Source organism: Carassius auratus, chromosome 29 (assembly GCF_003368295.1).
Source record: "Carassius auratus strain Wakin chromosome 29, ASM336829v1, whole genome shotgun sequence".
Classification (NCBI taxonomy): Eukaryota; Metazoa; Chordata; class Actinopteri; order Cypriniformes; family Cyprinidae; genus Carassius; species Carassius auratus.
Window position 1 is genome coordinate 18,799,412 of NC_039271.1, and position 27,172 is coordinate 18,826,583.

Below are 27,172 nucleotides of genomic sequence, written 5' to 3' on the forward strand. Positions count from 1 at the left end.
TTTACTCACTTCATTGTTCAAGTAATGCCGTGTATCAGCAATAACACTAGTCATCTATAAGTCACAAAGGTGTGGGGTTGCAGACAGTTTAAAGTAGTTGAGACATCTGAACTGCGGTTGTCTGAATGAACACACACAGAGACCGGAGGTGAGACACAGAGGTGTCATAGACTGACCCCTTATTGATTTTTGCATTACTGGTAGTATTGTTCATACTTAGGATTACAGATTTTAACAAACATCTAAGCAAGTATAAATCTTTGATTTATTGCTCATCCCACACAGACAAGGATAAAATCTGCAGCTTTACCTTTACAGTTTTTACTTGAAAGACAATAAAATGATAAAAAGAATTCTGTTCATTTGAAGGTCATGTCTAAAAACAAAAACATCATAGAGAATAAAAAAAAAAAACACTTTGAATACCTTAGCAATCACATAGTAAAATCATAGCAAATTATGACTGCAGGTTAAGCACTAGTGATTTTTCTAAAAAACATAAATTCAAATCAACTTTTTAGACTCTAATCTGAACTGAAGTCTCAAGTACGTCCTGTTGCTTTGGTTCCTTTTGTTCTGAGTATTTCTACATGCCACTCTCAAATGGTGTTTTTGTAATACATTGTTTCAACGAGTGCTAATCCTAAAGGGGTGCTGACCGGCTAAACCAACAAAACGTCTCAGCCGAACCCTAAATCCAGAGCAAGGTAAAGTGTGGTTCAGTCTTCAAAACGATGTGAGATGAGCCCTCTGTGTCCTGTGCTTGTCTGTTCCAGGCCTCACTTCTCCTTTATTTTCCCACCCAGTGAATATGTATGAAAGCACCTCAGACTCCAGAGCTGGAACGAGGGTTCGTCTCTCAACACATTTGACTCGGGGCGAGAGGAAGATTAATATATGAAATAAATACCCCAAATGATGAAACCATAAGTGCGATTGAGCTTTCTTAGCTGGAAGCTGCCAAGGCAAACAGCGAAATACTTTAGCAGGTTTATTGTGATTTTCGCACCCTGACGAATCAGGTTTTTGTGTTCCCGAGCTGGTTGCCGGTTTGGATTACAGTGAACGAGCCACAACTGCATAAACTACACCAGCTGACGTGCCATAAAACTGAACATTTCAGTCATAGCAATGTTCCGATTTTTCATGTATGTATTTGTTTGTTCTTTAGTCCTTTGAAATTAATGAAAAATGGTGCTTCAGTCTAAACACAAAATATTTCAGAGGTTTGTCACTCTATCGGCCAGCTGATGAATCAAGAGGGGAGCTGTGAGGCTGTAGCACTGCCTTTCTGATGGCTTTATTTGCAGTCACATGTGACACAACCCACACCATTCACAGTCATGGCATCTGTTTCAGATTGAACTTTTGCTTGGAAAAAAATACCCTGATGTATCCTACTCTTTCCTCTTTTTGCTCACAGCCTAAGCCAGTAGGCAGCCGTATTACGTGTCTTACAGCTCATTCAGGGCCTATCAGATTAATAAAAGGCATTAAGGATTGAGAAGGGTTTTATGAAACTCAGTGTTTGAAAGTGGGTTATTTTCCACAAATATTTAATAGTCTGTTGGGCTCTTTTAAAGGCAGAGTGCTTCCATGTTAACCATAGGGATAGTTTGTTTAGGGTGAGGTCCATTCCATTAAGATCTGTTGCCTTAGAAAATTGATTGGTTTGTTGCTACGTTGTTTTTTTTGTCTCTTAAGGTGGTGAAATTTCACATAGCTCAGTCTCCTGTTCATTAGCAAATGAGGATTCACAACAGTCTAGGCATGATCGTTAGGAGCAGCTAGGAAAGTTTGCGCTGCTCGGAGCCTGTGGAGGAATGTGGTTGTAATTTATCCCTATGCATCCTGAAGCCCCTGCGGCAGTTTGGTCTAAATCATTGGAGGGGGAAAAAACAAAAGCAAAAAATATCTAAGCAGTGCAAAAATCAAAAATGGGGCTTTCATCAACTTGTGGTGGGTTGTTAACACTACCGTTATTTCTGTCTGGGTTTCAAACTTGATTACGTCCCTGACTTGACCACATACTTCATAATATGTGCCCCACTCCGCAAAAGTCCTTCAGCCTCATTCAAAGTTGCGGGCAGGGGTGCGACTCGTGTGTTCGCATTACCCCCTGAAACTCAATTACACTTGACTGATGGGGTGCACAGATCCGGCCGCAGATGAGGCGGAGGGCGGTTCTAATCAGATGCGGTCGCTAGGCAGTCGCTTTTTATAAACGGCCACGCCCCTCCGTTCCAATTGGCTCAAATCGTGCAGTTCGCATAATTACACTGTGGCTAGTCATGCTGGGAGTGTTTAGTTCAGAAATAGAGGTGAAAATGGGAGATAAAATGGAGTGTTAAGCTGCTAGGATGTTTTAAGCACAGTAAGAGGATAAGCAAGGGAAAGACAAACAGAGAAAGGGTGAGAGAGATCCCAGTTTAAGTGGCTCTTATAAAGCTGCAGAGGCTTCCTGCTCTAATGAGGAGGAAGTGGGGAAAGAGCTCATCATGAGCTGAATACGATCCAAAGAAACCATTTTTAGAGATGTTTGTGTGTCTGCTAAGAAGCTTGGGAGAGCCGAGGCAAGGATAAGAGAGAATAGTGCTGGGTTTAGATAAAAAAAAGATAAAACAGATTTCAAAGATTTGAGCTTGTAGCATAGCCACCTAACCATAGCAGATAAGATGGAGAGTACAGTAAATCCTCTTCTTATAACTCTCTATTAATTAATCTCAATTGCATTGAGAGACCAGCATCTACAGTGGGAAGATGACAAAGTGGATGGTTTGATACTTTCGCAGTTCGTACCGTCCAAGACCCATCCTGAGGCTATTTGACTGATGAGTAAAGCCATCCAACCAACCATTTGGGGTCAGGTTATCTGAAAAAGTTATTACCTCAAAAGAATGATTGATAAAACTCTCTATCTCTCTCTTGTAGTTGCACAGAAGTGTTGTAGCATGATCGGCTGTAGAGAGAACACTATAGAAGGAATGTGTGTAGATTTTATCAGAATTTTCCTTCATCCAAACAAAGGTGGCTGCTTTTGGATATCTAGTTTACCTTTGGATATTTTTTTTACTCCCAAGTGCCACAAACAAAGAGTGAGAGTAATTTGAGTGCCTTTCAATTTTTTGATGCGGTTAAAGTTTGTCATTGGCAAATACAACATCTTGGGTTTGTTTCCTGGTATACTGATGCACATTTGAAGTTGTGTATAGCCAATCAGAATAAAGGAATATGTGCAGTATTTATGTGTCCATGGGCAGTGTGCCATCCGAGGCTGAGACTCCAGTTCATCTAGCTCATTCCTGTTGGAAAATGATTGGTGTGGAAGAGGGTAAAACCTCCATCTAAGAGGTGTGTCAGGTTGGCGGAGGTAACAGCACACAAGAACCAGCAGAACACCAGAGGGGACCAAATGAAGCTTGGACTGGAAAAAAGAACCTTCAAGAAGGGAGCTTTGAGTGACTTCATCTTACTTTATTAGAGGTGAAAAGGGGCCCAAAGATTTTTTTTTGGGGGGGGGGGGGGGGGTGAGAAGTAAATCAGCACCCCCTTCCCTCCTCGAAAATTATGAGGACCTTTTAATACAGTTCTGTGCTAAAAGAGTCATTGTTTTCTCTCTATATACTCTAGCAGTGTCACATTTAGGGAAAAGGCTAATGGTGTTATTTCGTCATACAGATTTATTGAACAAAGTCTTGATTGCTTTAGCAGAAGACGGTCAATCCTCAACCCCAGATAACCCCTTTACTTCACACTTTTCTTTCGTCCTTTTTTTTTTTTTGATTAGAGCTTGTTAGCCAAGGCCTAGGATGCTCCTGATTGCCATCTTTGCCTCAGCTATAGGGTTGAGAACGTACTAGAAAACATTCCCCATTGTCCCACTAATTGGAGGATCTGGATGACTATATGTTTCAGAGATGAGGCTGTGTCATCCAGGGTGATGTGAGAGTGTTTTTGCTTGAAACGGTTTGAATGAAACCAGCCACTTGATCTCCATGTGCCACTCCAGGCGTAAATGTGTGGTCCAGCATTTGTTGAAACGCATCTATTCTGAGTCACCGTCAGTGCCGTCAGCACAGTCCAGACTCTCCTGTCATTGACTGGCTGTGATGGTCCGCTGCTGTGTTTGTTCTGCTCTCATTAATGTAGCTGTTGTTTATCAAGACAGGCAGGGGAGGCTGAACATATGCACACAATAACACCTGATAATCATCTGCAATGATAACACTATAATAAGCTACATTCTTGCCTGTTCCCTCCTTTCTGTCTCTCATTTTCTCGTCTTTCCTCATGTTTTTGGGTCAAGGCTGGCGTGGGGACAGATATGGATACTTTCCCTGTAAATAGTGCATTATCTGTTATCTTTATAGCTCTGTTTTTTTAGGATTTCTGTTAAGTACACAGTCATAAATCAGGAAGTGACCGTCCTTTTGGCATACCGGAGAGCTTCGTTTCTTCATTGTGTGTCTCTGTGTGTTGCACCTGTTAAAGTTTGTTCAGGTATTAGTTACATACAACTTTTTAAAGGAAATTATATATTTATTTTTATAAATCCCTTTGTCCAAACATTCAGATTTCTTTGCAGCAATGTTGGGATGATGCTTGGCACTCTTATGAATTTTACAGTTTTTTCCCTGATTTGCAGTCTGGATGTGTTGCTAGTTGATAAAAGCCAAAGCTAGTCTGCAGATTTGAGCTGTCATAGTTGACAGATTTCATACAAATTTTCACATAGGGTATGATGGGCAAAAATATTTTTAAGCTTCAGAATGTGATTCCATCCAGTCAGAGGATATTTTGAGCTGAAATTAGAACACATTGTTTTAATTTCTCATGCATCTCCTAGCAACGAGGCATATGTTTCTGCATTTGTTGCGTTCGGGACAATGTGAAAGTAGTGTGTGAACCTCAGTTGTTTACTGTATGATGCTCAGTTGATTTTCTGTAATCGTTTACATAGTTGGGAAGTGTATGAAATCAAGTATTTTGAAATAAGTTCAGATTTTTAAGCAATGTAGTTTTAAGTTATGAATAAAGATATGTGTTACTTCTTAAATGTACACCATATAAGTAACACATTGCTTCTCTATTAATTTCATTTCTGAACTTTGACCAATAGAATTAAATCCTTTCTATCACTCCTCTTATGATTAATAATTGTATACAAAGCAATTTAAAGTTGCACAATGTCTATACATAGGTAAAGTTGTTACATGCAAACTATGAGGAATAAAAACTTTAAACAGCATAAAATACCACTCAGAAAAACAACCACAAGACAAGCATATGAATACTCTAGTAATAGCAAAAAATAAAATTCGATATTATTTTTCATTAAATACTTTAAAAAGTAGTGCGGCACGCTTTGGGGGAAAATTGTTGTAGATGCCAATTCATAAAACAGTGCTGTGCTTCACTCTAAAATAGGGCTGCATGATTAATTGTATGCGATTGTCATTCGTGTCTGTTTAGTAAAGCTGGTTCTGTGATTAGTACTAAATATCCGTCACCTGCTTTCAAATGGAGTGGCACTTAATATACGTAGTTCGCTGACAGGCTACGCAATATCGTGTCCATATCCAAATGCGATTCATCTGCAATTATGAACGCGATATTGCGTAGCTTGTCAGCAAACTACAGCTCTGTGTAGTAAGTGCCTCTTCATTTGGAAGCAGGTGATGGATATTTAGTAGGCTACTAATCACAGAACCAGCTTTACTAAAGAGACACGAATGACAATCACATGTAATTAATCATGCTGCCCTACTCTGAAACATGCAGCAAATTTATATATTTTTTTTAATTAATGTACCATTTGAGATTAATTATCATGCTAAGCCATCTCGCAATATTTTATTTTAATTTCGAATAATTATACAGCCATAATAGACTGAATTTGACTCTTTACTTTTGTCCTCTTTTTAGAGCTGCTTTACAGCAGAATTTAATTATGTTTGCATTATTGACAAAATAATTGCTTGTTATGGATAAATATGGTCTGACAAAATCTGTATTGTATAAAATGCTTTATAAATAAAGGTGACTTGACTTGAATTTGCTGACTCACTGACTAGCTGAGTGTGCCACACTCTTTTTGGTTGCTGAAAGCACAAATCAGCCTCAAATATAATTAATGACCCAGAATGTGATGTGTAAAACGCTGTACATGACAGGCGTTCCCACTGAGCTTTCTGCCGGAGTTACGGCATGATGTAACCTTAAACATTTTTTGCCAGCAGCTTAAAAGCAGCATTGTCTTCACAAACTTCCACATGCCCACTCAATTTTTCTAACCCATCTACTACTAGTGGGCTGCACGTGTGGCAGCATTAGCCGGCCCCTGGCCATTTCTTCCCTCTCCTTCAGTTCTCCACTGTCTACTCTTAATGGGGCTTACAGCAGCGGCGCTCTGCCAAGCTGCGCCCTCACGAAGGCCCATACATCAGCCCCTGATGAGGCCCTCCTCTCATGACTCAATACACTCCTCCTCTTTATTTTTTTTCCATTGATGTGCGATATTTTAGAATATGCAGCTTCTTCAGGAATGTATACATTGACTTACAAAACAAATATATTAGCCAGGCTGGTCAAAATTTGGTCATTTGAGACTTCATCTTTAGCTGTTTGCATCAACTTTGAGAAAATATTTAGCAAAATAGGTGCTCATTTGATTTAGGCAACATTTGCATTTAGTAATGTATATATCAGCATTATATTGGACACCAGCTACCCTGCATCTCATTATCCGCATCAACATTATTTGTTGACTTTATACATCTACTTTCATCATTCAATGCATGTTTCTCATCTACATATTTGCCTTATAGTCTATTGTACAGAATTGGACTTCTCGTGTAGCCATTTTGTCTTTCTTACTGAGCATTTTGTCAGTGATTTGCATTATTATTATCATCTGAAATCCAGGATTTGACCCCAGCCCCTTTGCTCACTCCTAGCTCTGAGGCCATGAGATGGAAAGACTTTCTTGGGCATATCCGTCACCTCCCTTTTCAAATCTTCTCAGAGCCCGAGAGCACCTAGCGTAGCATTAGCACTAGCTGTGTGGCTTGTGAGGGGGCTTCCAGCTGTTTGCCCAACAGTTGTTCACACACCAGTCTGAAGGATCGCATCGCTTGCCCCCAGTGACCCACCGTGGCATGTTTTGTTTAATTATGAAATAGTTGTATGTTACAATCCTACACAATAACACACATGAAAGGGAAACATATTTTATGATGTATGAATATTACTTCCAGTTATTGTTACAGATGTCTTTATCATTAACCTTGTTAAAGTTGGCCTTGATAGCCCAAGAGAGCCAAAAAAAATACTTTTGTGGGTTTTTGTGAAATATTCCACTTTCTATGGGCTTCGGTTCAGTGGCTTGTGTTCAAATCCGAAAAGCAATTTAAAAGCAGTGCAGCGCCACAAAACACTGATTGTCCAGATAGGGCCAAATAGAGGCCACACACTGGGTCCCGGGACAGTCTGGGTTCAGTGGGATCTTAATCAGAGACTGTGTATGTGTGTTTAAAAGTGCAATAGTGCAATTGTTACTGCAAACTAAAAAATTAATCAGTATTTTTATGTTTTTCAGTTAAAAAACATTCTAAACTATTATATACATTTATTTAAGCTAAACTGCATTAGATATTTAGACACATTTATAGATATTATATAAAATCAATAGCATTCATTTCACCTAACCCATTCATGTTTTTATTTATTAAATGTTTTGGCATATTAATTATGTTTTCAGCTACCGGTAAATATTGCTTACTCTTCATTTCAACAAACATTACCAAAATGAAACCCATTGCACAAACTTCTGCTGTTTTTCCTCTAAAATCAGCAAAGGAAATGCAGAAAACGTTTCCTTGGCCTGCCAGTGGGTAAGTTAAATAAACATAACGGTTACATTCTCGATTATCAGACAGTGATTATCTTACCATCTTATGCTAGTTTATTATGTTATGCAAGTTGCTTCTCAAGTTATTATTTTTAAGATCTTTAAATATTTTTACTGGAGAACAAGATAAAAATAGTGATTATGGTAATAGATCATCCACGCATATGCTTCAGCTCCCTTTATTAATCTTTTCCTTCTCTCTTTGTCTCACACCGTTTAAATAATTAGTCCGCTTGATGAGAGTATATTTTTGTCTTTTTAAATCATTTGAAAGAAAATAAACTGTCTGCTGGCCACATTAGCATCTGCTTCCTGTGTTGCCACAGTGTGTGCACACGTGTGTGTGTGTGTGTGTGTTTTAGTTAGTTAAGTGGCACCTGCTCCTGCCATGCTTGGCACGGCCAGCACCCAGGAAATCCCTTTTCTCTCCTCTCATTTCTCCACACCATACCCAAACCTCTACGGAAATCATTTGGAAAAATGATTTGAGCATTAAAGATAACCACACCTGTGATTGTCATTAGACAGAGGTGCTGTAAAATGTTAAATCCCTCTCTTTAGTTTAAGTTTCTTTTAATGAGTGGAAAAATAACCCTTTCGGGCAAATTCCAAGCGTTGATTTTTATGTAACGATTTAAAAAGAAGTGCTTGGTGAGGTGATTTGTTTTCAGTAGTTTTTTATGGGCTAGACAAGAGAGTCAGAGAGAGACCCTCTTACTGAGGGTCCTCGTGAGCTCACAGTCTGCGCTCTGCGTCATCACCCCCATAGTTTCCTGATTTCTCAATCTTTGTCAGTTTGATTCGTTAGACGCCTCCTCTATGGGCTATTTAACAGTTCTCTGGAGAACAGCACCTGAGGAGAGTGGAACCAGTGTGCTGGATGCTACATCACTGTATGTCAGTCTTGCTGAATTATATTAAAACATAAGCCAATACTGAGTGTTACTGTTTTGTCAAGATTAAGGGGTGTGTGGTAATTCTTTACAGTAAGGTTCCATTTGTTAACATTAGTTAACTAGTGCAACATTAGTTAACTAGTGCATATTAGTTAAAATGAATTAACAATGAAAAATACCTGTAAAGCATTTATTGGTCTTAGTTAATATTCCAAACAAACTCTAAATAATTATAATAAAAGAAATAAAAATAAAATAAAATAAATAAATAACGAATCTACATGGACTCAACATTTAAAAAACATAAAATTTGTATTTGTTAATATTATCTAATGGAGCCGAGCTAACATGACTAACAATGAACTTAGTATTTTTATTAACTTGTGTTGTCAGTGTATGGCCCATTGTTTTGTAATGTTAGTTAATGCATTAATCAATGTTAACTAATTAAACCATATCGTGACATTGTAAAGAGTTGATTACTGTTTTTTTGTTTTATTTTTGTTATTTATGAAGACTATTTATGAAAGAATAGTTATATTTATATAAATTTAGCCTATTGCGTATTAAATTTGCAAATAATATTAATAATCAAAATAACCAGAGAATAAAATGAAAAAATATGACACTTTTTGTAGAATGAGGAATAATTTTGTTTATTTATTTTATTTTTTTGATTGGGGGGGGGGGGTGATTCCACTTGAATTGTAAGAATGAACATTTGAATGCCATCTTTTGAAAAAATCAATTTTCTCCAGATCTCCATGCGGCAAAACATTTGTGGAAAGTTATGCCTAGCCAATTTGGACAAAGAGAAATAAAGTCATTATACTGTATATCCGATAGTAAACCTCAAATAATAGAATGATTTAGGTTGATGTGTATATTTAATATTTTCTTTCTCTCTGGTTCCTCAGCTGGAATCCGAGCTGGAGCAGTGTGAACGAGAGAGTGCCGAACTGCAGGAATACGCAAACTCCGTCCTGCAACAGATTGCTGATCACTGTCCGGACATCTTGGAGCAGGTGGTCAATGCTCTGGAGGAGTCCTGCTGACCGGACCAGAACACGAAGCCGAGCCCTGCCACCTCCTCCTCCTCCTCTTCTTGCTTCTCCTTCCCTTTCTTCTGTGTTTCACTTGATTTCACAGGATTCCAGCCCACAAACTCTCTCACCCTCACCCACATGCACAAATCAAAGGACAGACACATACGGGAAAGACTGACAGCTCACAAGTCAAGTGCACGCTCGGATTGGCTTCGGGATGTGGGAATGGTGGGCTTTCCTTCTGCCATCCCCTACCACCACATTCATCCTCTCCGCACCTTCAGAATCCTGTTTACGCTCACATAAACATGGGGAGGAAGAAACTGACATATTATAAGACATGTTCACTCATTTAATTGTTGGTCTTGGAAACCCATCCTGCGGGAGGTGAAGTTCTCTCTGTGAGGGTCAGGAAATAGTCTCCTTATCTTGGTATACACTGTTGCCACAGATTTTAAAAGCTGCAGGATTTTGAAACCGTTTTGAAGCAATTTAGATTCCACCCCCTGCCCCTCTTTTTTTTCTAGATGCTTTGTTACTGACGTTAAATTATGGGTCATTCGCACAGGGCAAAACTCCTGCACTCCCGAACCATCTGGTTTCACTCAGAATTTGGTTAATGCTTGGGTTGTGCCAGCAGACAGTCCGTGTGGACTTAAACATACTTTTACCATCTAAGTCAGTAGCGGGTTTAGATTACTGAAACCCCCACCATCTGGGAATTTACTATTGACTCGGTTACTGCACGATTTCCTTCTGAAGTCTCGTTCATAAGCGTTACGAAACGGACAATATGGGTAATGTTATCCCGCATGCACCTGTCACCAGCTAAGGAAACCACAGACCTGGTTTGTGTCTGTTAAAGGTGAGAGGAAGAAAATTATTTGCCTTGGAAGTTGTAGGTTTATTGCTGCTAACATTTGTCTTTGCATATGGCAGGTTTGGATCGGTTATGTATTTCTTTTTTTCTCGTGGCCGGCTCTCTGATGCCGAGGGCGGTAAAACAGAGGGTGTATTACCGACGCAGATGTTGTGGACGCAGAAGTGCCTCATCATCAGAGAGCAGCTGCCACACATCACTGGAATAGGAAAATAGGCACCTATCACTCATTCCGTACTTTGAAAACTATGTTGTCTCACACTGGGATGAAGACTGGCAGTAGTTTCTCAGTTTCCTCAATTTTCCAAAGCAAAGAGTTGGAGACTACAGAGTTTTTCTTAACGGATAAGGGCAAATAAGAGTATCTGTTTAGATAAACTCCTCTTTTATTCCACTCACAGTTTTTGCGGTTGCTTTTTTGAGATATCATCAAGCTTTGATCACAAGAATCTTGCATGTACCGTCATGCACCTCTCTTTCTCTTTGCTTGGCTTCATATCATCATCCTCAGAGCTGGGCATCCCTGTTAGCACAGCCGGCAGGTGTATCCTCTTTCACTTTATGGTTATATGGGTCTATATCCATTGCCATTAGGTGTCCGTTTCTGGACCGGCCACAGAAGTGATAAGACACAACCTCGTTCAACTTGTGATAAACGTGTTTGCCTCACAAGGCATATCTGCCATTGCTTTAAAGTCCAGAGTCGACTTCCCCTGTGGATGACACTGGGTGTAACCTGCCCTCTGCTCTTCTCTCTCTATATCTCCTCATCCCTCCCTCATCCATGCCTGTGTGTAGTTTATGGCTCTGAACTGCTGTGCTGTGTTAGTCATACTCCTCTCTGCACGATAAGTTGGACAGACAAGACAAACAGCACAAGATCACAGCGAATATAATCATCTCTCTCTCTCTCGCACGCTCCCATATCACCATACCACCTCTCCTCGTGCCCATACACACACTAGTTATGAGGGAACCTGCCACGTGTTGTTGGGCTAGATGTTTGCTTCACCCAGATTTGACTGACCTCTGAGTTGTACTGTGAGTTGCTAATTTAGCAGCTGTAGCTAGTACTAGTATATTGTCCTCTAGAGATTCATGTTTGTTTGTCTCTGTGAAAGATTTACTCTAAAAGAGGGTTTAAGTAGTTGGGTGAATCTCATAAAAACATGTCCTGGTCACATTGCACCTAAAATAAGGAAGAAATAATAAAAAAATGATGTGTTGCATAAAAAGGAAGGAAACCAAATTGTACTATTTTCATTAAAAAAAACTAAGCAGATTTTCGCTCAGAATTTGAAGGCGTATAAATGAAGTTTATTATTATTGTAATTAATGTCTTAATGTTATTTCTCATTCGACTCTGATTACAAAAAAATACTGTATTACAGTTTGGAAAAATCCTCCAAAACTCCAAAATAATAATTAAGTGTAAAACATTTTATTTCAATTTACATGAGAATTGGAGGAAAATATCTTTAATTTGTCATTAAACGTAGTCAAAATGTCTGTTGGTTTGTATTTTCTTAAAGCAAAATATAATTTACTTAACCTATTTTGTGAGATTTCACCCTAATGGATTTATAATTAAATTAAGCTGATTGTGGCCATGTGTAGCCACTTTAACAACATATTCCCACGCTTACATGCACAATACCATGAAAACGCCCGTTCGCGTGCCAATTCTCACCCTTGGCACCGCAGATCTTATTGCAGTCATATACGTTGCATATCTGTTAAGTGTTTTATGGTTTTATGCTCTTAATTACAGCTGATAGACTTCCTTATGAGGACATAAATGTGACTAGCAGCTCTGTTGGGATTTTAAAATCAAACCGCTGATTGATGACGCCCGTCCTGTTTTTCATCTCTGTCGCTTTCTTCCCATCTGCTATCTCGTTCACGCACAAACACAGTTTTGGCCATCACCCGTGGGTCTCTGAAATATGGAGCTCAGTTATCTGCACCGTGGCTGAATCTCCCTGCTTAGACTAAACACAGAGCCCTCACGTGTGTGCGCACACACACACATGCACTCACTATCACAGGCCCTATCACAATTTATGTCCTTCAGTACAGGAGCTGGCCTCTTACTGCCGCTCAGCACAGAGCACTCTGGAGAATTCACTAAGAAAACAAAAAGAAGGAACGCTGTGATAACTGGGAGCAGATCAGAGAAAGAATGACCTGGCGCTTTGCAGAGGGTGTTATTGTGTGTGTTGAGTGAGTGTCTCTCTTGAGCGCTGGTATTTATGTGATTGCTAGTTATAGGCAGACCTAATCACACAGAAGAGTTTGGAAATTCCCTGCAAGCTTTGGATCACTCTGTATGTTCAGAGGCTCCCGATCTCAGCGATTCCTCCTTGTGTTTTTGAGGAATTAAGGAGAGATCTACACCAGCGCTCTCGCTTCAGCAGCTCATTACCAAAACAGTAGCACTTTGTATGAAGCCTGTATCTATCAAAGTATTTTGAATGCAAATTAATTTGTATTCATTTGTACTGTGTAATACTTGCTCAGTCATGTAAACCCTTTAATGATTATAATGCATTATAAAACAAAACATGAATTTGGTGTTCATGTGTTGTTTTTTTAAGCGTGTAACCATAAGAACATAAACTGATAATAATTGAAGTAATTATTAAGTCATTAGGAATACATTGTATAAGATAAATTAGGCCACTTTTTGATCTCAATGTTGAAGAGTGGCCCAATTCTGTTTATATTCTGCATTATAACACGACATACCTGAATTCATATATATATAACCATATACAGGCTTTATAGAGGTGTTTTATGTTTATTTTGGTTTTAGTGATGGTGCATGGCTGCTTGTAGCATGAGCTGACTTTCCATACCTTTTGGCTTTTTTACATCTACCTGGCTTGAAACTGCGCTCAGCCATGAGTGAGAATGAGCATGAGATATTGCTTCATTGTTCTAGTATGAACATTTTTCATCCTCATTAAATTCATTGAGGCATGTCTATGGAGGGGGAGAGAGAAAGAGCAAGCGTGGGGCGGCCAGGCTTCACATGGGCTGTAAGGACCCGACTGTATTTTCCAGTCGCTCATTTTGCTGTCCAGATTTTAAATCTGCCCTATAACATGAGACATTTATCATAGTATATACTTAAATACTTTTAAAAAATGGGTTGTTTCATGTTATATGTTAGAATTCTTAGTGTAAATTGGTAGTTTTGCCATCCAGACCTTGACGCAACTGTGAGAACACTGCCATAGATGTCTAGTACACACATGTATACACAGAAATCTATCTTTATAAATGTTGATGGTTGGACCTAGATTAGTTGAACAATTTGCACAAGTGTCTGTGAAAGAGAATATATCCGTCTGAACAAAATGGCTGTCTGCTATTGAAAAAAGAATAAAAGAATGAACTAGTAACACTAACAGTTGTCTTGAAATTAAAATTAAAGCAAAAGCGAAGCCTTTCTAAGTTAACGAAGATTTTCAAAAGTGGTTGATTGTGTGCTGTTGCTATCTTCTCTGCATCTCGTTTGATTTTGATTCCAACTCATCTTACACTTTTGGGACTGTTTGTTTTTGTTTTGCAGTCCTTGATGGTGTGCATGATTGCAATCTTGAAAACTGCAGCGTGTTTTATATTACAAAACATGTATGTCTGTTCTTGGGGCGGGAGAAACATCCATGACCGTGTTCCGAGTGGACTGAAGGATGCCAAGACCTTTGCTTGAGAACTGTGATCCTAATAGCACTCTGGGTTGCTGGGAAGTCATTGTTATTTTAGATTAGCATCATTCGTGTGTTTGCAGCAGATAATAACCGTGTTGTGCTGACTGTTTTGGTCAGATGATCAGCATCACTCGACACGAAGCTTCATTTGTTGTTCGTAGTAATTTATTGCACGCGTAAACACACTTAAAAATTTGATGGCATCCTAAGTGGATTGCCTATTAAATTGTTTACTTATTAACTCATCTTGAATTGTCATTATTTACCCAAACGGTCCGTCAACACGTCCACATTTTTCATGCATTACTTCCCTCCACTTAGTTTGATGGACTGAGACTGTTTAAAGCATGAAACCACATAAAACATCCGCTGAAGGATTTGGCAAGTTTATGTCCGACTTTCCATTCTCCATCCGAGTGAATTCGGTGCCAAACGAAGCTAGTCTGCTTTAGAAAGTGCCACAAATAATAACTTGCCTGTCGTTCATCAGCAACCAAAGCCAAGTCATGTGACCTTTTACTGTTTATAACATGTTTGTTTCATATTTAAACCTTTAAACCTTAATTGACACAATAAGAGGTCAAATCCAAACCAGGCCTGCTGTGCTTGGTTGGCTGCTGGAGTCCAGTTAGATGAAGCACCAGATCAGACGCCTCTATCAAATGTGTATTAGAATCTTTTGAGTGTCTGAGTAGAATGAAGCAGCATTATTCAGGACCTAATCTTCATTTCGACTCAGAACTGTGGTGTATGTGGTAACACAGTCGTTTTCTAGACTCTTGTAAAAGTTCTGTCTGCTTACTTGTAGTTGGCACTCCTGTTTCTTCCTCTGGATTTTGTCCTAAGAGAGTGTCAGACCTCAGTGTCACCCCATCCACATCATGCTTTCTTGGCTCCAGCAACCCTGCCTTCTGTCACAGTAAGGGTCTATCTTTTCTAATGATTCATGCTCTTTTTCTACGCAGTACACAGAAACACTGTCAAAAAGGATTCTCACCCTTCCCCCTTTAATTTAATGAGGAAAAATAAATGGAAAAATGTCTACTTTAACCCAAAGCTGTCATTTTTTTTCTTTTTTTTCTTATTTTAGTATTATCATATTCACAAAAAAAGACTGCCTTATGTATGTGTGGAAAAGATAAATGATTTCTGTAAAAAGAAAATGAAAAATAACAAAAAGGTGTATTGTATTCAGCTTTTGCCTTTGTATGTATATAAACTCTGTCATTCAGTCCTTCGTGTTTGAGTGGTTTCTGTCAGTTATGATGCACTATTATTCTTTCAAATAATATGTACCATTTTCTCTGTTACTAACCTGGTGAGCTCCCTACCTAGATGTCAAAAGATCAAATGTATTATACATTCTAAGATATTTCGTTTTAGTCAAAAAATTATGCAGAATCGCATGTATCCTGTGTGGAAAAGATAATCCCAGGATGCATTGCGAAAGCAAGATGGACTAACAGTTGGGAGAAATATTTCACTCAAGTTGAAAATTGACAATTTTGGCCAATATTTATGTATTTTTATGTTCATTTGAACCATTGTGTCATTAGCTTAGCATAGTAACATGCTAATGGCAAACCTTTTTGGAATCATTCATGAGTCATATTTCTTGTGGCACATTTAGAGTGTTCCAAATGAGTCATATTATGACGTTCCATTTAAGTTAGGATGCTGCCTTAGAAGGCAACTGCTTATGTAGACAGTAAACAGCAGGGTAGCTCACTAGGTTTTGGATCAGAGCTTCTGTGTCCCATACTTACTCAGTGAGAGAGGGTCCATAGGACTCATATCTGTGTAAGCTGTATTGTTGTGGTGACCACCTCAGTTTTCAGCAGGAGCCTCCCTTCCTCTTCTGTGTCACTCCACTCCAGACACTGTGTCACTCCTCCAGCTTTTGGACAGACCCCCGCAATGACTGGATTTATTGCCAATTACACATCACTACTTAAGCCACCCAGCGGAGTTCCTGTTCTATTTTACAATCCTTATTTTATGATATATACAACTTGCATGCAATATATACCAAGTAGCGCCTAGAGCACGCTGAGTGGAAAAGATCCTGTCATTTTGGGGAAAATCACTGGAGAGGCCTACCACGCCAAGCCTGTGTTTGCTAAAAAAAAAAAAGCGAAGTATATGACCACTATTTAAGCCACCATTTAAATGTGCAAATTTTATAGGGAATTTTTCATAGTAAGACCTTACTTACTGCATGTGCTGAGCCTGGTCCAGAAATCACCGGAGCTACATCCAGACTCATACTTTCAGAGTATGTGCTGTTCCGTGAAGAATTAACTTCTCAACAGTTGAAGTAAGAGGTACACTGCACAGGTCTGCAGTATAAACACACTCCCAGACATGCTACATTTATACTGCTATTGCATTTGCATACTGCGTAGTAGAGAGGTAAGTATTCTGACCAGGGTTGTGCCTTTCGGAAGTGGATTTAGAATGTGTTTAAATTCCAATTCTTTTTCAGAATTTGAATTAAGGAAGCAAAAAGGATGCAAAATTGCAATTTGAACTTAATGAAGAAAAAGCTCAGTTTAAAAGTTTTGAGGGAAAAAGCCTTTACATTTGAAGATGGATGGATGGATGGATGGATGGATGGATAGATGGATGGATAGATTCCAACTGATGTTTCCATTTGTGTGGCCAATTCAAATACACACTCAATGAGAGTCTGTGCATCTCAGGAATGAGGGAGATCTGCCTTTCCTCAGCCTGGAATCATGGTGCTGCTGCTCCTGGATAAGCAGACCAACCAATGATTGGCAACCATCTCTATCCCATAAAGCCCTATATCCAAACAAGAGTGGCCTGTAGAGCTCTCTTTCTGTTTAAAGTGTATGTATATATAGAAATACTTGTGCATGTTTTTACAGAGAGGCGCAGAGGATAAGAGGTCCGTGTGTGGGTGTGGAAATGATGTGGTTTCAGCCGTAGTGGCCAAAGGCACACTGATTGCAAGAAGCAAGGGGAAAGAGTGAAAAAAGAACAGCAAGCACCTAAAATAAATGCCTTGTCTATAGGATGGAGAGGCATGGAAAAACGCCTTTTTACACATCACTTGACTTCCTGAAGATCATACAGAAAACAAGACCCGTCACTCACATGAATGTGGTGGATTGTCTGTGTTTTGAGGTGAGTTGCGCTCAACATTTGTCTGTCCTATTTGGAAATGGCATTATCATAAGCAAAGTTTGCTTTAGTGCACACAGTTGCACTAACTACGTGACTATGCATAGGGAAAGGATATAAGAATGATTTGTAACATGGGGAAAGAACTAGAGTACTGTTTACCTATGCAAAACTACAAGGCTAAGGTGTAGCTACACTTCATTTCTTCAGGACACACTGGTCCTAGAATATCAGAACATATTTGGAGAAATGTAGCATTACATCACTTGCTCACCAATGGATCCTCTGCAGTGAATGGGTGCCGTCAGAATGATCTAGTCCAAACAGCTGAAAAAAAAACATCACAATAATCCACAAGATTAAAAATATCTTGATGTAATTGTTTCTTACAAACACACAGCTTTTTGCTTCACTAGATACTAATCGATGAACTGGAGTTGTGTGGATTATTGTGCTGTTTTTATCAGCTGTTTGGACTCTCAGTCTGACAGCACCCATTCACTTGTGAGCAAGGGATGTGATGCAACATTTCTCCAAATTTGTTCAGATGAAGAAACAAACTCATCTACATCTTGGATGGCACGAGAGTGAGTACACTTTCTTTATCAGGTGAGCTATTCCTCTAAAGCAATTATGTCTTTTGTATCCAATCACTTAGAAAAGTAACAGAACACTTCTCCTCTTCAAACTCTCGATTGGAGTTGTCATTCATTTCTGGAGCACAAACTGTGCTGGATGAGTAACGCCTTTCAGTTTCTTACTTAAAATTGGAAGGATGTTGAAATTGTTAAAACCCCTAACTTTTAGTTTGAGCAATAGTAATAGCGATACTTGCCTTAGCAAGCAGAAGTAATGATAGATTGAACAGAATGAAGAAAGGCTGTACCTTTCTGCTGACGCTAATCTTTTTTGAAAAAAAAAATAATAAAAAATTACAGACAGACAAACCTGTGCTGTTATTTAACCTATACTGTAAATCAGTGTCTAGAAGTGATCTTGCTGAAAATGAACAGGCTTGTTGAGAGTTAAACAGCTAATTACAAGGCCATTATTAAGTGAGCACTCAAACACATGCACTGCAGGAACCAGACATGTCAGAGCTTGTAATGGCTCTTACAGGTTTCTAGAGGATGATCTTACCTGGAGCTTCAAACACAGCCGTGGATGAAACAGCAGCTCAAGATAATGTCTGTCTGTCCCGATCGAACAGAGCAATGTCAAAATGCACTCTGGGAAACTGCTGAAATGACTTCATTTCAGCGAATAAGACAAGCTTGCACTCATGTTATATATAGGTAATTGATGGAGCAATTCTAAGAAGGGTTTTGGAACTGAGTCAGAGCCCGAGGACTGAAGCTGGGTTTGATTATGTACAGGAGTGAGTGGGTCCTGGGATCTTTGTCGGATAAAAGCTGCATTTCGAACACATCATGGTTTTAGCATGTCTCTATCGTGGCCACTTTGACATGCTTACATTCTGCTTACATTTGATCTGCCGTGGCAGACGTGAAAAGTCCCATGAAAGCCGCAGTGTCAGTCAGCTCGCCGTATCCACAGAGAAACGGGTTCCTTAACCCGTACGAAATGAAACTTTAGAAGGTCCCTTATAATACCTTCATCCCTCAATGTTGTTACAACAATTGGGATGGGAAAAGGGCTCAGCAGATTGAGATGTTATCGATACTTTTGTCAGAATCTTTCACACTCCGAAAGCTCCAGATGTCAGAGGTGGACACGCAGCGGTAGATCAGGCCCATATGTGTGCCGTGACTCAGGAGTCGAGCGCCACAGAATGTGTGTTCTGGAGAAATGCAACTGGGCCTGACCCGCCGGCCCCTCCACGCTCGTTAAAGCAATATCTTCACATGTGGAAACCTGATATGGCTCTACTGCGTGTTTGTCCTCCATTGTCATCTACCGTTCGTTCAGTCGCTCCATATGTGTGCGGGACTGTAGCTGCACCCCACCGGGGCCCAGAGCCAAAAGTATGATTGTCTTTTGTAGAGTCGCAGCAAACTCTGTGCAGCATAAAGGTTTTCTGAATCAAGTTACAGCGCACTGTTATTCGAAACTGTGTTGTTAGATTAAACTCTTTTGTATTGCTTTTATATATATATATATATATATATATATATATATATATATATATATATATATATATATATATATATATATATATATATAATTTGCATATGATTAAGTAATGCTTAGCCTATATATTATTTAATTTTATGCAGTGTGGGTTAATATATATGTGACATGCTATAATTCATCTTAAACTATTTTAAACAAACTCTATAGTACTTCTATAATTATATAATAATACAATAATTTTATTCATTTATTTAATTTGAAAAACGGTAATCAACAAAAATATTTTAGGTTAAAAAATCTTATTATATAGACAATTATATATGTATATATATATATATATATATATATATATATATATATATATATATATATATATATATATATATGTATATATATATGTATGTATGTATGTATGTATGTATGTATGTATGTATATCGATAAAAATACAATATAATTATATATAAAATTACTCTTTTCTATCTGAATGTGTTTCATCAGCCATCATCCGAGTCTTCAGTGTCACAGGATCCTTCAGAAATCATTCTAATGTTTATAGTAAGAAGAGTCATCATTAATAACTGAATACCAGTCATAATTGAGTCCAAAATCAGCATAATGATTTTTGAAGGATCATGTGACACTGAAGACTGGAGTAATAGTGCTAAAATTCAGATTTGCCACACAGGAATAAGTTTTCAAATACATTACAATAGAGTAATGCAGTTATATTTTACAATGGCATTGTTTTTACTGCCTTTCTTTTCAAATAAATGCAACCTTGGTGTGCGTAAGAGACTTCTTCTAACAATATAGAGAGAAAAAGAAATCACAGGTGCAGTGTGACAAGTTTTCCACACATATGTTTAAGTGTTTAATACAAAGTGAAACTGTACATAAGAAATATTTCAAATGAAGTTCTGATTAGGTTTCCAAAGTATACCCAGGCCTGCCACAATAAAGATCATCTCTCTTATAAAAACTAATTACTACAACTTTATTGGCTGACTAATAGGAGCAGTGGTTGGGACACTAGTCCAAGTGTTCGTCAAATGGGAACGCGCTGTTGGAGGACTGCGGTTTCTCTCCCTCCCCTGTTCCCAATCCGAAGCTGGAGAGATGGGGAGGGCAGGCCCATGAGTAGGCAATACACAAACGAGTCAAAACTCACTCCTTCACCCCCCTGCCTGCGGACTGAAGCAGTCGCTAGAGTTTCTTCGTCGTCTGCTTTTAGTGCTTTCTGTAAGCAGCAGGGTTTAAGGTTAAAAGCCCGAGCAGCCTCTAGAAAGAAAAGAGGGGGAAAGTTTGAAAAGGTTTCCGTGTCTCCTGCGCAAAAAAGAGGATTTAATGCCGAACTGAAGTTCTGAGCGCAAAAAGTTGTGAATGCATAAGCTCTGTGAGGTGGACTGATTGACTCCAGACTGCTTTGCTTACTAATTTCTCTAATAAGAAGGAAAAGGCTTCGCTGCTGTTGCGCACCGCACGCGCAGCGCGTTTGTTTGCGCTCTTGTCAAGTTATCGAATGTTTAATTGACACCTGTTGCGTGACGTCCTAATGCTCTGTAGCCCGGTAAGTGTATCAAAACTTTAAAAACTTGGACTCGAGTGATTTTCGGGGGACTTTTTTTCTTCTTCTTCTTCAGTGGACAGCGCCGGACTGTTTTGGAGTATGTTCTTGAAGTGAATGAAACACAGAGAAGCACTGGAAGCGCAAATGCCAAGTTGAATTGATCGGAGTTGGAATTGTTTCATATTGACAGAAGTAACTCCTACTTTGTATGCGCTTCGAAAGAACATCACGTAGAGCAGAAGACCAAGTTCAGCTGTCAGGACTTCAGCTCTGGAACTTTGGAGGAACTTTTGGAGACCTGCACTGAACGGATAGATCGAGATCTGCAAACGAGTAAGTGGTACTTACTATCAAATCTTAAAGTTGTATTGTTTGGAAAGTATCCTTGGTGATTTTGCCTCAAGAGAAGTTGTACCTTCAGTTTTCATATACCCTATTCATCTCCAGGTTGCCGTAGGCATATGGTGAGCGGGCTATATTGTATTTTTGAGAAATTAGAAATTAGCTACTGGAGTAAAATCTCTGTCATAAATGTTGACCACCTTGCTGAGGTGAAAGCACAAGGTATAGTAATCTTTGTTTAAATATAACGGCTTCACAAGACACAAAACTATTTAGGGGTAAAACTGTATAATTTTACGTCAGGTTTATCATTTGATTTGCGTTCATGTTGACGGATATTAAATGACAAACTTAGTAGCCTATCGTCTGTATCAACAGGTTTTCTTGTTTAACATCCATACAAGCGTTCTTCTTCTTCTTCTTCTTCTTTTTTTAAACATAGAAATGTTGACCAGAAAAGGGAGCGTTGTAACACTTTCCAATGTACTGGACCCACAAAGATTTCCAAAAAAAAAAAAAAATGGGACAGTGTAGCCTATATAGGCCTGCATTTGACACAGCGGTAAAACTGACTAATATTCACACAGTTATGTTTTATGAATTTCTATATTTGTTTCTACATTTCCACAGCAGTTTTACTCGCAAGATAAATGTTTCTCTTTGTTTACCTTTTGGATAAAAATTACATGGGGGGGGGGGGGACGATATGAATTTAGCTATTATTTCGAGCAATTTAATTATGTTCATGTTTTCTGTTAGTGTTACAATCCTATTTTGTAGACTTACAACCCCCCATATATTGTAGGATAAATTCTAGATTTATAAATTCTTATAAAAGCTATGTAAAAGACAAATATGGAGATCCTATATAAAAGTCATAGATACACAGCGCGCTACAGACGTTTAAATGTGTTACGATATTCCCCGAGCATTATTTAGGCCTACACACTTGGATTCTTAAGAAATTGTTGACAATTTTTTTTTTTTTTTTATTAATAGTCCAAAGTTGGCTTGAGTTAAATGACTCACTCTTTTGAACAGTTAATGTTAGACTGGATCTGAAACACTTACCGCTCTTTGCTTTCAATGAACACATCTTTCAAACTGAGGGCAAATGTTTGAAATGATTTTATCTGGATCGTGCCGGGATTTTCTTGCAAAAACACTTCATGTAATGTGCTGAAGCTGAAATAATGACTGACGCTTGCTGACTTTTGGTGCAGCTATTAAATAAGCCATCTGTAGTCTGTCAATGAAAAAGATTTGTCGGGCATTTGAAAAGCGCCAGGGTCCAAATTGTGGGAGTTTAAGGAAGCCAGACTTGAACCTTGACGCAAGGATTTTAAAGTGTCTGTTCTTTTACGTAGAACTGATGTTATGTGTGTGTGCTTTCAAACGCTTTAGTAACCTCAGAAATTAGATTACAAATTAGTCACGCTCGCGAACGGAAGTCATGTTCGCATTGAGGACGTAACCATAGCAACAGTACGCTGCTCAGTACTGGATATCGACGAAACACAAGTATTGTCATTATTTATTATTTTTTTAATATATACATACACTCAACCATCGGTGTTTTGTGTAAAACGTCTGCCTTGTTTGCTAATTGGGCTATGGTCCTATAAAATCTGAGTTTTGCAAAAAAATTAATTCAGTAATTTGTAAAGGCCATTTCCAAATCTATCTTTAACTCAGTTTTTCTGAGATTGTTTTTTTTTTCAGTTAAATATTTTGCATGCAAACTGTCCATGGGATTTGCTTTGTTTGAAGACTATCAAGCAAGGACTGTCTGTAACAAAACAAAGGTCATTAAGTTTTCTTCTCTGTCAATTTGCTTTTACGACCATAATTTAAAACTTAATTTAATCTTGGGGAATACAAACATCTGGGAGTCGCTGGGAGGAGATCGGATCTAATAGAAGATATCCTACAAACAGGCTAGATTGTATTATTTTAGGCTTAATGTGTCGTAAAATAGCATTCAGATACATTTCTGAGGTATTGTTAAGGGTCAGCAAACTTTACGCAAACTGTTCAGTGCTTCTGTTTTGTTTTATTATTATGGATATTTCTTGTTTTGCCCTCTCAGCGGTATTTGAGTTTCTGTGTGTTTGTGTAATGTAAAGCTATCTTTTCAGTGCCTCTGGAATGATAAGAAGATTCTTGTCTGCTCGGCCAAAATAGTTTCTAACCGCAAAAATATAAACAGGTGTCAATTAACCAAACACGTGAAGATTTCGATGTACTCTGAGGCTTTCTTTTATCAGCTTGAACTGAGGAACAGACAGTGGGAAGCAATATCTCCTGGTGTGTGTATAAACGCTGGCTGCGGGTTTCATTCCCCTGTGTCGGCCATTGAATTCATGTGTTTGTGTTTTACCTTTTCTCCCTGCCAGAGACTGTATTTGTGCAGGTTTAATTGATATGCAGGCTTTGTGTTGAACGTATTGGCCAGATGTGCTTGTGTGTAAGTCCTTATCGGTACTTAACAGTAAAGTAAACCATATTCTCACACAAGTAACTTACTTTTTCCCTCTAACAAGACTATTGGAGTTTATAACTGAGGTTAAGAGAGTCCACTGAGTCCTGTGCTTTAATCTGGCGTACCATTTCCTTTTGAAATTGTAATACTCCCTCTTTTTGAACAGGACAGTCTGGGTAAGAGCAAACAGGCCTCCATGTTGCACTTGATTATTCCCATTTGTTCTGCGGCAATGCAGTGATTTGAATCAGCATGAATCTGAAAATGTGTTATCCATGGTGCAGTAAATATCTAGAGGATGTATAATGAAGTGTGTTTGTTGAGGTTTTCCTTTTGTTAGTTTTTAAAGAATCTGTGGCCGTTTTCTTTGATCACGCAGCCTGAAGCCTCGTTTTTGAATGGATATCTGATCAAGAGCTTTCAGATAGTTTAGCAGTTTAGCTTTCAGATGTTTTTAGCCTCGTTCCTACCTCAGCCCAGGTTTTTCCCCTTTCCTCCTTTATATGTGTCTGTCTGTTTTTCTGTTGTATTTGGAATGTGACGGGGTTGGGATGATTAAGACATTGATTCATTTAATGAAATGTTTGAGTTCTGGGGTGGAATGAGAAGCTGCAGACACCAGTCATATTTCTGTGGCCAAAGCTCTGGGAAACCTCTCAAAAGCTGATTCTGAGAGATAAAACCGTCAACAGCCCACCTGCACAAGCCAACCTGCCTCTCTTGCCTGAGCACACGCTACACACACACATACTAGATCCCCATATCATCCATAGCACACACTATTTGGCTCTCTGTCTGTTTTTCTGTTTCTGTTTCACTTACCTTACTTTCTCTTGCTCTCAGGACAATGCATACACGCAATGACACTCCAGATGCATTATTTCCTTGAAACACAACAGCATCAAATTTTTAGGAAGCAAAAGTGATCTTTGAGGTTGTCCTTTGATGTTCCTGATCATCCTGATTCAGATGCCTCTCAATAGTGTGATAATACTCCCCACTAGGCCTTGCGGTCCACTGAGGGGTTGGGTCTCTGTCTTTTAAGTGCAAATAGTACCACCCCCTGCTCACAAGGCAAGCACTTGTCTTGTAAGTTTCTCTGTGAGTGATTTGGGGATTGATGAAAGTGCCCACAGCCTGGCCTGAGCCCGATGTTTCTGTCATTGATGTGCCGGAGCTAGTCTTTTGTGCTAGTCTTCACACACATATATATATATATATATATATATATATATATATATATATATATACTTTTATATATTTAATAATATATTTATTTATATTTTATGGCACTTTATATTTTTACGCTTTTCTTTACACATTTTTGCGGATAATCTGTGTTATTCTGTGGAATCAATTTAAACATGGTAAAAATGTTAAAAATGTTAAATATAAAACACAAATAAGAGTACGTAAGAGGCAGACGATATGTGAAATGCAAATTTGCAAAGTTCATTCAGTTTCCTGAATATAGGTCAGATGTCACATGAATAGGAGCTTATGGGATCATCTTTTTCTCCCTCTCCCAGTCTTATAATGCAGCATAAACTAAAATCTTGACTTGCCGAGCAACTATTTTAACAGTTCTGCATTGCACTGCACTTATTTTACACCAGAGATTATGGGCTCCTGACTGGAGCTGTTTTCTAGCTTGTAATCATGCGAGAGACGGTGTTTATTTGTTCAGATGCTCACATGAATCTCCAAAACCAGGTGTGCACTCTTTAAAACATGCCACTTTTTCAACATCACCTTGAGAATATGTTCATTGATTATAGAGATCCAGACAGTGAAATGGTCTTGTTTGGCTTCTTGTCTTTTACCCCTTGAAGGGCACAGCATATCGACATCATGTCTGAGTGAGAACGGGCCTGTCTGTCCATGTGTTTATCTTCATCACCTGTGCCACGTGTTGTGACGTGCGTCAGCATCCATCGCATGCGTATTGACATGCTGTCTGGACATGCTGTCTGGACACAGAGACAGTGATCAGCAGAAGTGCTGCTTGCATCTCAAACACATCATGAGCAATGCTGAAATTACAGTGCTGGGTTTGTTGATGGAGATTTAGCATGACGTCTATCTAGCGCTAAAGAATAGCTGTCATAAGCTGTGCCACGTTTGTCCTTAAGCTCATTTACAGCTATAGCTACCTGCATAATCACACACTTTTTAACGGCACAGACATGTGAGGGTAACTCTATCGCCCCCTTGAGTTTACTGTAATGTTAAGAATGTACGACAAAACTGCTCTTACATTCATGCTTGATTACTAGTACGTTATGTTTATGGCCTTGTAGTTTCTTCTTACTTTTTATGCAGAGTAAAGCTTGCTCTGACCTCATCCACAAAACAGTGGCTATGGATGTTACCGGCAAAATAAAACATACATGATGTTTCTTCCGACCAGGATGTATTATTGTCAGTGCACCATGGCGTCGACCCAGTGTAAACACAGCTGTATGTAACACTTCTGGCCAGCTGTTAATTTGTGAGTGTGTGTTCACCTCTGGGTGTTACGAGAAGATTCCCTGTAGGCTATTTAGCAGGGATTCAGGGATATTCCCGCACATTAATCAGCTAAGCAAATGACTCTGTGCTTACTGTATGTTTAAGATTTAGAGTTATTCGGAACAGAGGATAAATTTTTTTATATATAGACTGCTGTTGTGTGTCCAATATGTTTAACCATTTTAACACCTGTGGAGTCCTGCACTAGATTTCAAAGTGTTGTAATGGATAAAAACCATGCGTGTAAATTTCTCCCCCTCGCTGTTAGATAATGATGTGCAAAATTGGTTGTCCTGATGGTGAGTCTTCGAGTGTGGCCTGCGCGGCAGGGTTTCTGGAAGTTTTTGAAGGGTGCAAAAGAGGATGATGTACCTCTTTCTCCTGGTTTTATGCTCTAATTGTGCTCTGCTTTGGCTCTGAGCCTGGTTTAGCAATGTTTACAAAGTCTCTTCTGTAAGCTGGATATTAGCAGACTACGTGTTTGCATGTTTGTGTATTCACATACATACAAGGATGTGCATCAGAGTGCTTGGAAGCACCAGAGGTGGATTGTGAAAACACTTTGATTTGCATAGTATTTC

At 38.8% G+C, this 27,172-nt stretch overlaps 2 protein-coding genes across 3 annotated transcripts in view; both read left to right on the forward strand.

The window, feature by feature from the left end:
* The window catches only part of LOC113048274 (ELKS/Rab6-interacting/CAST family member 1-like), an 89,414-nt gene extending 73,733 nt beyond the window's left edge, over nt 1-15,681 (forward strand). Inside the window, exons 5-6 of one of the 2 annotated variants that reach the window (XR_003276433.1) lie at nt 9,723-10,716; nt 10,791-15,681. Coding sequence is in view for 1 of the 2 variants with exons in the window: in XM_026209989.1 (XP_026065774.1) it covers nt 9,723-9,860 (138 nt within the window). In the remaining variant the exon portion in view is untranslated. Of the gene's footprint in view, nt 1-9,722 lie in introns of both variants that reach the window. The other variant, XM_026209989.1, reaches the window with a different exon arrangement.
* A 5,144-nt stretch (nt 15,682-20,825) lies between these two features.
* LOC113048276 (protein Wnt-5b-like) overlaps nt 20,826-27,172 on the forward strand; it is a 71,717-nt gene continuing 65,370 nt past the window's right edge. The window contains exon 1 of the mRNA XM_026209992.1: nt 20,826-21,589. The gene's annotated coding sequence lies outside the window, so the exon portion shown is untranslated. The remainder of the gene's footprint in view (nt 21,590-27,172) is intronic.